Genomic DNA, 12,513 nt, shown 5'->3' on the forward strand with positions numbered 1-12,513 from the left:
CTACAATAAAGTAATTGCTTTTGGGCAACTTATTTGACACAAGCAAACAAGAAATTAAAAGCTAGTAGCAAACCAGGAAACCTTGTGCCTTAACGGAAACAAAATAACGGAAAACGAATAATTCTACGTCCGCTACAAATTCTTTTACGTCGCGAACAAACCATGTTTATACAATACAATTAAACTTTTCTGAAGTTAACTTATTTCCAATATTATAAAATGTTTATAACCTTCAAGTATTCTCAAGAAAGAAAAATATGTTTGCAATTCTATTTCTTCTGCTTAAACTTTAAATAAAGTTATGTTGTACAAGTCAGAAATAAGGTCAATGGGAAAAATTAAGTTCATACTGAAAATATTATGTTTAAAATCGTCACATCATAATTAATTTGGAACACAAGTATTTTTTAATTATATTACTTTGAGCGGTTTAAATCATTTACTGCATTAAATTTAATTTAATTTTAAGGTCGATGGAAAACGTAATAATAAAAGCCTGTTCAATTCCTTTGTGTAACAATATCGTGTTTATTTATTTATCGGCGTTATCCTTGATAGGAAGGACATCGTCGCATTTTCCTCCATCGACAAAATTCTTAGTTGTTTTCTTTTGAAAGATTTTCCGTTAATCAAATTATTATACACTTTCTTGATACATTTATTGTTTGATTTTTTTTTTGTTTCATTCACGATCTGTTTAGTCGCCTAAATTAAACGCTATACATCACGATGTCAAAGTCGAATGACCTCGTTAAACGGCATTTATTTACACACAACGTGTTCCTCTTTGCGGATGTCGAGTAATAAAAATAGTGATCAGAATAAACGGCTAAATAAAATTCGTCAATTTTAAACGAAAGCTATTTCCATCGTACGCGAATCCGTGCCGAATGTCAATGGCATGTGAGCGACGCGCGAGTTACGCACGCTTTTGGACGTTATAGGCTTTAGAATGGAGCTTCATGAATTCTCATCAGATCTCGGGACATATCTGTCAGTACCGGGCTACATAGCTGATGTAGTATTATTGCTTTTATAATAATGGTTAATTTTTAAGGCGAAGGTTTTTCTATCAAGGACAAGAAGCTGAAGCGCTTTAAGTTTTTTTTGGTGTATAATATTTAAAACCTATATTTTTTTTGTATTAATACCTTTTATACAATTTCGAATACGAGTGTTAGTCCACTAACCTTGACAGAGTACTGTAAAGTGGAACGTATCTCGACATACTAAGATGAATGCCAGTTCTACTTTAGAAGGCGCATCTCCCAGATACGGCACCACAATGACGTGACTTACAGTCGTACTTATTTTAGTATATGATTTGAAAATGTAGCCTACACACAAAAAAAAACATTTACGTCTAATTTCAGGAACATCATAGGGTTTGGTTCTTTTAAATAAATAACTAAAAGGAATAATAATAAAAAATAGGCTTTGACAAGCACTTCGGAATCACAATTTTATTTGATATTTAGATAATACCGAGAAGCACCGGCAAAAAAGGAAATTGATAGATTGACGTAAACATTATATAATAAACAAAATCAACCAATACGAAACTCTTCGCGTAGTTGTGTAGGTCTGTGACAATTTCATAAAGGGCAGTTCGTTACCTCAGTAAGTTTAATCCATGGTGTTCACTAAATCGTTTGTCTGGCGCAAATGCATTACACAAATTACATAGACTAGGTCAACATAAAACCACCTTCATCAACATCGACTGCCGATTTTGCGGTTCTGGTGATCTATGGCATATTAGATATTCGATGAACCATTGTTAATCGATCCTAGGCAGCTGTTGACCAGGAAGCGTTCCACTTGAATACCTACCAATAATATCAACATACAGCCAACATATATCTTATGTGCTTGGATAAATTATGCATGAGTATTATAATTAACCTGTTCATATCTGTACATTAACAGACTGAATTATTATATTTGAGTATATTCGTTCGACTAGAAATTAATAAGTGTTTTAATTACAGGAACTCATTCATCGACTGTTTTATTAATGATATAATACTCAAAGCTACGGTAAACGGGCCGCCAAGGTGCAGGTTCCATCCTGACCCTGTTGGGTTATTATCGTACACACAAATAAAAATAGACAAAATTATAAATTGTAACAATTATATTTATTACTAATAATTTTAACAAAAACCAATTAAATATATGTAATAATGCTGTGTCGAGAAGTGCGAATATTATTACAATATTTAATTTAACTTCACCTTCGAATGTCTGGGTCATATCTTGCAAGTGAATTTTAAACCAGTTCCCCCCTCAACCGATTGAGCTGAAATTGTGCACACACTTTCGCTTCTGGTGACAAAATAATCTTGTATACTATATTTTATTCATTTTGAATTGCACATGCAAACAGTGAGTATAATGATTTCAGGACTTATGTATGTGAGTTTTGTTTATTCCACTATAGCTTTTGAAATACTTGAATAGATTTTGATGTTTGGGATGTCGTTAGAATCCTTTCATAATACAGGGAGAGACAGCATTATAAAAAAGTTTAGACTGTCGTTTTTTATATTTTAAGCATTATTTAATGTATTTTGTTTATTTCTCATTTATATTAGGACTATAATAATCCTTTTTATATAGAACTTTGACTTTAAGAAGTAGTTGATAAATTGAATGATTTAAAAAACATATCTACAATTATTATTTAATATATTCAATAAGAAAATAATTTGTTTGACCGCGAAAACACCGCGATATATAAATACCATTTCTAGATAACGTGTATCAAAAATCTTGTGTATAAACCATAAAAAAAAATTATTTACGTTAGGTCGTTTTTTAAATAATATTATCTAATTATTGATCGTTTTGAACATTCATAATAATATTGTTATTTTAAGAATTTACTCTGTAATTTGATCGAATACTTTAAGGAAAAATGAAATATATACCGAGCATATTACTAAGCGTAAATCTTATCGACTTTACATTGTGATATTTGTTTTTATTTTAATGTAAAACACTATAATAATACAACAAAAAACCTTGACTGCCCGCTGAAAAAGTGAGGCAGTATACTGTAAACGAATAAGAAAAAAATGGAAAATAAATATTCCACCAAATCTATACGTCATAAGAATAATAGAATCTGTTAATATTTTCACTGAACAAATAGCATGACAGCTAATTTGTAGCTTGAGAGATTTTAAGTCTAATCCGATATCTGCGAATATCTCCTTTCACAAGACACCAATTAGCGTTTGGTGACGACGCGAAAAGACATGATTAATGGCCAATTTACTAACGCGAATTTTACCCCAACGTTAACTAAATTCTATTATAAAGATGTTTGGTCTAAAACTACCTAAATATTTGTATACTATATTAACAAGAATTTCGCGATGTCATTATCTTGAATTAGAGCTATTATTGTTTTTATTAACATATATTCACTTTGAATATTATTAATGACAGCTTATATCCTCGGTTTGTATTTAAATAGTTATTTCATATGTAGTTTAATAAAAATGACACTTCTATTATATTTTTATTTGACTTCAAAAATATGGTTCTCGATATGAATGTTCATATTTGCAAAATTCTGATCTGATGTTGGGTTTCTGATACAAATTAAGGAACTCTTCAATAAATACCAGCAAATCACCGTGTTTTCTAAAAACATTTCATTTGTTTTAAGTAAAAAATATCGTAAGTACATAAGGCGCTTATGATATTTTAAGATTTTTTACACTGTTGTTATAGAAATAAACTAATTTCCTTAACTTTTATTGTAAATATATGATCCAATAACTAAGTTATGTACACCTCGTAAATGTGTTAATTAGGTGGTTCAAACCATTTTTACGTAGCATTATAAGCTATTAAAGTGCTTATGGGTTAGAGATAAGGTTGAAAATTCGTGTTTCGATGGCCTAGTTTATAATTATGTCACGTCATGTAATGGCTAAGGTGGCGGTTCCCATGACCTGCTTAAGTAACCAAAGCGATGGCAGAACGAGCCGTTATCTCTGCACTCTCCCGTTTGATATTCCGTACGTTTGATAAGCACATACAAAACCTCGCCCGAAAAATAATCTTTAGGTATTCGGCAGACATAAATAGTATAATTTATGACTATTTCTAATTCCACGACGGCACTAAATCCTGACCGCGGTAAGATATTCGTTTCAATTATTAAATACATAATATAATTTTAAGTCTATTTGAAGTCTATTATATATACATACATATTGCTTTTATTTAGATTAAAAGATGATGTCGAGATGTCAATGTTAATACATACATATATATATATAAGTATAATTTATTCATTTATTATTGGGTTTCCTATTAATCACTCACACCAACATAAGGAAAAAAAGTTTAGTTCATTAATATAGCTAAATGTAGTATAATTAATTACAAGTAAACATATCCTTGATATAATACTAAAACATATTAAAGTTAAATAATTAAGTGAAAAACAATAATAAATAAAAACAAAAAGAAGATTATATTGATAAAATAATATTTATTTACTTTTAAACATAAGAAAAAGAATATCTTTCAAATTAACTTCATCATGAAGGATTAGCAAGTAGGACGCAAAAAACCATAAAACATATAAATAGTAGAGTTTAGTTCGTATTCATTGATTTTCGTGTAAAATTTACTTATTATATTATTGTACATAAATACAGTTAATATTTAATCAGTAACAAAATATTAAATATAGCCTATTCCAATCGAAGTAGGAATAAAGATAAACAAACCTCAGTTTTACGTATTTCATGCGATTTTCTAATAACTCAAGCTATATTGTGTACTACAAACCGTTTACGATTAATATATCTATATTTATAATACAACACTATTATACTTAACTACTTTTTTCCACATTAATTTTACTTCCAAAAGTCCGATAGCTGATGTCGTCGTTCAAAAACAAAACGCAATTTTTCGCGAATCCATAGTGAGTATCATAGATTAATCAAGCTCTCGACCAATAATATCGCGTCAAATTGCTGTTAAATGTCGTTTATTTGGCTTTTCTCCTTGTATGGTTCTAATAGATTATACTGAATTTACAGTCGGTTTTAATAATCCAAACCTTGGAGCTTACTTACAAAGTGAAAATTAAATATAAACTATGTAGATTATTTTATACAATTTTACAGTTAAGTTTATTTAAAAGTCAAGAAGAAGAAATGGGGCAAGATAAAAGTATTAAATAGTAAATAGTCGTTTCGAACGAAGCTTTATCGTAATCGTCTTGTTATGTTTTATATATCTGTGGCAAACACGTCATATTTTGTTGACATTACGATATCCTAAGAGCAACTAACCTCTAATCTAATAAACTAAACCTTGATCAAAGTTAGATTATCGAATTTGGTTCTAATCTAAGCGCTCATTGGTCGCCTAGTACGTCATCGTCTGCCACCGACCAATAACCATTTAGATTTAATTGCTTTATTTTACTTTGATCAGTGTTTCAGAAACTGGAGAACAATGACTTTGTCACTTAATAGATGAAGAATTAAAAAAAACAGCTTGTGAAATAATAAATAATTAAAAACAATTTATTTACTTGTATAAGAATTTTCAACAAAAGATACATTTTTTTATGATATAGGTAGGCGGACGAGCAAATGGGCCACCTGATGGTAAGTGGTCACCACCGCCCATAGACAATGGCGGTATAAGAAATATTAACCATTCCTTACACCAACAATGCGCCACCAACCTTGGGAACTAAGATGTTACGTCCCTTGTGCCTGTAGTTACACTTAAACAATTAAACATTTGTAGAAAAAAATACGATAAAGTACAATTGCAATATGTGCCCCTGCAATTGATATGATCAGAGCTTCGTATTAAAGTTAGACGAAGCAAAATCTTATAAAATATTGATAAAAACATGTTATACTAGATAAGCAAAGTGAGAGTATGCGAACCAAAAATATTTAGTTAAAATAATCTGTACTAATATTATAAATGAAGAAAAAACTATGTCTGACTGTCTGTTGCTCTTACACTGGCAAAACACTGAACAGTATTTAATGAGATTTGCTATGAAGCAGGCTTGAACTCCAAGGAAGTACATAGGCTTTTTTTGCCCAATACCTGCCAAGTAACGCGAACGAGGCCGCGGGCGTCGATTAGCTTACCTTTTACCTTTACCTGAGTATATATACATTTTTAATCTGTTCATTACATTGGGTTTGATTTGTTATTTGGCTGTGAAATAGTTAATGCAGTCGATTCGCTAACAGAGCAAATATTATAAAATATAATTCGAAGTGTAATATTTTTTTAAGATTTACATTATCAAACATTCAACAGCTTATCAAAATTAATATTGTGGCATGTATTAACGAGCAATTACATAAAATTATAAATTATCAGCAAAGAGTAGGTACTGAAGCGTGGCTCATTATAATTTAATATTTAATGGCAACACCATAAATTAAAATTGACATTGTTGTAAATCTATTTTGGTTTGGCCCAAATACTTAGTGTTTTTAATGGCTCTAGAAATTGTGTTGATAAAAAATTAGCCAATACTACTCGCGTGCTACATATTGTGCGTTTATGATACTATGACAAAAACCTTCACGCAAGTGTCAACAACTGTACAAAGGATTTCCATCGAAATTACTAAGAGAAAATATTAACTTACCGCGACTAAATGAGAAACTGAATAACAATTTGCTTCATATTACTAATGAAAGGACTTGGTCTAAAGCATCGAAATAAAACAATATTTCTTAGAATTTCTCACATAATTTCTCAATGACAAGAAACGTTGTAATATTGAGTATCACGTTTATCCTGATTAAGATTTAATAATAATAATAAGCTTATTCATTAATTACTTACATTCTAATGTACAAAATTGACAATCTCCTAGTACATTATAGAAAAACCTGTAACAGTAGCCCTCGTTCTTCTAACTAACTAAAATCAGTTCTTATGCGAGGAATTGATATAAACATGTACAAACAATGAAAACTTAAAATATAAAAAGGTTTACAATGTTACATCCAATTGAATGAATATAGGTACATAATAAAATATATCAAAAAAGCAAAATTAAAAAAATGCATTTAAAGGCAGCACAGCTGGAATACGCCGGAAGATTTATAGAGTCTATATCATTAATATTGAAAATAAAATATAACATACACACGACATCATTGACTCAGCCGCTGACGAGCTTCTGAAGTCGTTTATTACGGAAATTTTCGGAGAGTCAAGCACGACGATGATTATAATAATGGATTAAATTAAAGAACTAATTTATCTTTATATATATAATTCTTCGGTGCGTATGTATATTACTGTACACCTCCTTAATGGCTATATATATGTGTATACTATGTCTATGTATTAGATGAGATTGTAATCGGGTTCCAATTTAAACAAACAAAATAATCTTATTTCACGTACGATATAAGAACGCGCAAAACGTATTATATCATATAACTTTCAATACATTTCTCGTTTTGAATCAGCAACGACATCAAGGTGACGTATTTGTTTAATAATGGTTGAATTTTCTATGCGATCAGACTGTATGTATTATATGGCTCTATACAAAAGTTCTGCTTCTCTTGCCGTTTCGGTCTCGGATTTTACATTTATAGATACTAGAATAATATATATGGTACTAAAATATTATATGCCATGAATGCAGTTTCATGGAAATCCACACCTTCAAACTAGCGTCACCGCGTCTCTTTGAAATTACAGACAGAAATATTTTTAAGTATTATATTATAAAATCTGTTGTATAAATAATAGAACAAAAATCGAGTACAGTTTTATTACATGGAAGTATATATTTCGCAACAATGCCTTATAGTACAAGTTAAAACAAACCAAATATTATGAATACTACCATTGAATTAGTTCTCAAGATCTTAACAATGGAAATGAAGTTAACTTCGCGTAAACCTTTGATAAAACTGCTTTACAACCCCATCGACATTATTCCCAGAACAATCTCAAGGTTCAATCGGAGACGCGTATTGTTCTGACGGTATGCTCAGGTATATGCATATCGAAGTCAAAGAAATCTCAGGTAGATAAGCAGGTATAACGAACTGGCGTAATATGAACTTTTGCAGAACAGTGGGTCATTGGCACACGAACAGAAACGAGTTTTTATGATCTTATAACGTTTAAAAAAAAATATCCTTTATATTTCTAACATAAGATCACCGACCACGTGATTTATATCACTACATCGAGGCATGCATTTTTTTGTGCAATTTTGAAACGCTTAAAAAAATTCTTCAACCAATGATTGGAGGAATTTAGACAAACCATTGTATCTTTCGAAATTCCATTGAATTGATTTCAACAAAACTCATGAAGCTTTATTGGAATTACCCAAATTTTGCTAAGACAGAAACGTTTTGTCAGAGGTAGAGGGATGGATCGAGTTTTGGAGTCGCAATTAGATACGGCAGGGCGGAGACGGGCGCGACCCGGGCGCGGTTCGGACCGCTCCCGATCAATCAGCTCGCATACCCGCGGTAATTAATTTATTGGACGATCTAAACCTAGACTATAACTAGTATATATACTTGATTATAAACCTATTTATAAGAAGACTTACAAATTCATCGTATAAAGTTAATACAAAACGAATACGACTAGATTTATTTAAATTTTACTTCTTAAATATTTAAATTTATTTAAATACTCAATCACGAAAGAACAGCTGAACAGATATGAATAAAACCTGGCACAGAAATAGATTACAGTCTGGAATAGCACAGTTTCAAGAATTGTGTCATATGTATATAGTATTATCATAAAGAAAAATAATATTTTTCAATATGAATATAACAAATATTAGTTATTATTCGTAAACACGAATATAAAAAAATTAGACATATACAATCTAACTTTCTATGTCGGTGTTCACGAAAGCCCAACTAGTACATCACTTCAAGAACGTTATGATTATCTTGTCATTCGTGAGCATCTCACAACGATAATCTAAAACAACGGAGATACTAATAGTAAGGCGCTCAATTGGAAACAATAAACTCAGTAGTTATCTCTAACTCTAGTACAAAGGCAAAAAAGACCGGCTTAGAATAAAAAAAATCTCCGGAATGTCTTAAATAAGTTTAAATGTTAATTTAAAACGAGTCCTTATTTGCATTCATCGAACGAGTGTAGAACTCCTTCTTTCTCCGAGCGCAGACTCAGGGTCGGGTTTTTAGGGCCCTCGACCTGATCGACGCGATCTCGGAATAATCAAGCGTACCTCCCCTCGTTGCGGTCGTTCACACACAATCGACGCGCCTAGCGCCGTAAGGGCCCTACCTACGCAGGACGAGTCGACACAAAGCATCCACCCATACCTAACAACCCTCGCGGTGCCGTACGATGCACTACACGTAGCTAGATTCCAATATCACGAAAGCAACCTTAACGTCATGTATCGTAGGTCGTTATTGTAAGTTATAAACAGGCGTTGCAACCATTTCGACAACGGAAAGCAGCTCCGGCGAATCAAAAACGAGACAAATGTGGAGCAATAAAGCGCAGAATCGGCCAAAGTCGGGTCGCTGTCGGAGGACGCAATGTGCATTCGATTGCAGAAAACATGAATATTGAAAACCGCTCTTATGTCTTACACGGTGAATCGAATACACTTCGACGAGTAAATCAAAACGCCACGTGTTTACAGAGGGCACTAGTTAGTGCCGATTAGGAACACTGAAGTTCCTAACTCGACGCACATGTTGTAAAATGTAAACTTATTTCGCGCGCTAACTTTGTTATAGTTCACTGAAATAAATTCGAAATTGGAAACGTCTTCGCAATAAAACATTACGATGACCATTAAAAACTGCATAAAAGTTTGAAACTGTTTCAAGGGGGCTTTCTCTCGCGTTTTAACGCTGGATTGAAGTGTAGTAAAAATATCGTATGTGTACAGAAACTTTACAATAAACAAGAATTATTTAAGCAGATTATTAATCGAGGTTATAATGTTTTTTTTCGAAATCTGACTTTCTAAAGGAAGAATGTTCAATAAATGCATGAATATTACCAATTAAATGAAATGAAAACTGACATAAAACCATTAAAATTAAAAAATGACCATATTTATGAAAAATATTTAGTTTACATTTTTATTTACAACTTTTACGTTTTTTTAATTTGTAACCACCAATTTTGAATAAATTACAAATAATAATATATTGGACATGTTTTAACCATTTCATAACAAAATTAATATAAGTATAAGGACCTAAACAATAAAAGTAGTAACTATATATGTATATTTATGTAAGAATTTAAATTAATAATTGTGAATTTTAATCTGTGTTACTTTTTTACTTATTAAATTAATCTTTTAAAAATGGAATTATTATGATGGAAGTTTTTTTTAATATATAATTTTTTAATATTGTTTTTTTTTTTTTATTTATGTATTAGTCTTAGAGAATAATTTTTACTTTTGATGTGATTCATTAAAAATTTAAATAAAAGAAACATTGTAAACTGTAATAATGTGTAGGCCGTATAACTTAGTAAGTGTTCCCAAAGAAGTTAAGTTTATTTCGATAGGTGCATTACTTAAAAGTAATTGTGTGTGTTAATACTGCCGTCCATAGTTCTGGGCATTGTAATAAAACAACAATAGCTTATGTTATTCCTGTGGGTCACAAGTTTTCACATACATACATAATATGACCCTTACTTCTTAAACAATTACATCACATTTGAAAGGAATTATTAATTATTATTTTTAGGCTTGTCGGACATAGGGGTGTGTAATTTAAATGGATAACTTTAATTTCCATAACATTGTTATTGTTAAATCAAAACAATTACAAAAAATATTGCAACAGTAACAATATTATCTAGAGCCTTATTAATACTTTGAATTACTAATATAAATGAAAACAATTAGTATTAACTCAGGAATAAACAACTATTTATGTTTGATAAATATTTATATTAGATGTTTTTATGACTTATATCAATTATAATATTAAAAATATAAATAGAGAAGTCTAGCAAAATAGTTGTTACTAAGAGGAAGTTGTGTTTACTAACAGATTAAAACAAGACTGTTAGGTCAATATTTTTAGTATAACATTATGGGACTTTTTTCTAATATAAAACAGCTTAAGGGCAGTAAAAATGACACGAGGTAAATTTGTATAGGCACATAAAATGACTCACCATACGACACCAAAGGCGCCGTAGCCTATGGGGCGGTCGGGCTGTACGTCGGTCGGTATGGCCGGCGTCTGATAGTAGGGCGCCGCCGCCGCCAGGATGGCGCCCTGCGGCGCGCTCTGCGTACCGCCCTGCATCAGGGACATGGACACACTCATGGAGACGCGAGAGTGCCGCGCGGGGCCGCTTACAGCCGCCATCCAACCGCTCCGCGGCTCGCCGTCACCGCAGACTCATCACACGGTCAACCTCTCGGCCTCGACACTGTGCCTCGATCACCAGACCGCTCCCGGTTGACACGCGACGCTATCACCGGTTTCTTCTTTATTATTCATGCTCGAACGACTATGCGGGAATCACTCAACGCACTTTACACGGATGAACGGGACACCTGTCAATTTCACCGATTATTTACACGTTAACGGGTTATTTTGCAGTTATCGATAGCACGGAGATAAGTTTTGATTCCAGTTTTAAATGTTTCAGGACAAAGGATGAGACCGTGATAAATAATAATTATTTTAACTCCACACACAATCGTCCACACGGTACGGAAATCGAGCGCGACTGGCCTGCTTTGGAAGGGGGAGGAAGCAGTATGAGAGCGAGACAAAAAACAACAATGGCGGCGACGCAATGAACAGCTGCTTAGCTTGATGTTGGCTTTGGCTTGGCTTGCTTCGGTCGACTCACTCAATACAGAAAATGGGCAAAATCTGCGCTAACCCGAATTCTATTTTATTATAATTATATTTTACTTCAACGAGACTACAAGATTTTCTTGTATTGTGACAATTTTTGTATGTTTTATACTCTAGGTATTTTTTACAAATTTAACTTTAAAATTACTTATTATAACAATATTATTATACTTTTTTATATTCATATGAAACCTTTTTCTTTAATAATATATCATAATAATTTATCATAATGTAACTTTTTTTTGTCTGTGTAATTATCTACATTTTAAACTAGATATTAATGTCATCTTTATTCTAAAGTCATAAGTCATAACAGTTACCTAGACTGTATATAGTTTATTGCAAATCAAAATGACCTATTTCGATCCACTTTCAACATTATCTGTAAATATATATTGGGTATATATAAGGTTCATAATACCTACCTAGCTTATGTCATAATTTTATATTAAAATAAATCACTGGTCCTTTTATGTTAGTACCTACAGCTAAATACTTATATTTATAATAGTTTTGAAAGGCTTACCTTTTCTAGTTTAGTACCTACCTACCTAGATACAAAGATTATGACCTTACTATGTATATATACTACAGACTTTTATTTTTAATAGAA

The 12,513-nt window shown here is 31.7% G+C and overlaps 1 protein-coding gene across 3 annotated transcripts in view; it reads right to left on the minus strand.

Annotated features, from left to right (window-relative positions):
• The window catches only part of LOC113396243 (serine/threonine-protein kinase NLK), a 118,459-nt gene extending 106,673 nt beyond the window's left edge, over positions 1–11,786 (minus strand). For 2 of the 3 annotated variants that reach the window (XM_026634116.2, XM_064215471.1), the window contains exon 1: positions 11,203–11,785. In XM_026634116.2, the coding sequence (XP_026489901.2) occupies positions 11,203–11,399 (197 nt within the window). In that variant the 5' untranslated portion in view covers positions 11,400–11,785. Of the gene's footprint in view, positions 1–11,202 lie in introns of all 3 variants that reach the window. The other variant, XM_064215470.1, reaches the window with a different exon arrangement.
• Between the last annotated feature and the right edge of the window lie 727 nt (positions 11,787–12,513).

The sequence above is a fragment of the Vanessa tameamea genome, chromosome 8, assembly GCF_037043105.1.
Source record: "Vanessa tameamea isolate UH-Manoa-2023 chromosome 8, ilVanTame1 primary haplotype, whole genome shotgun sequence".
NCBI lineage: Eukaryota > Metazoa > Arthropoda > Insecta > Lepidoptera > Nymphalidae > Vanessa > Vanessa tameamea.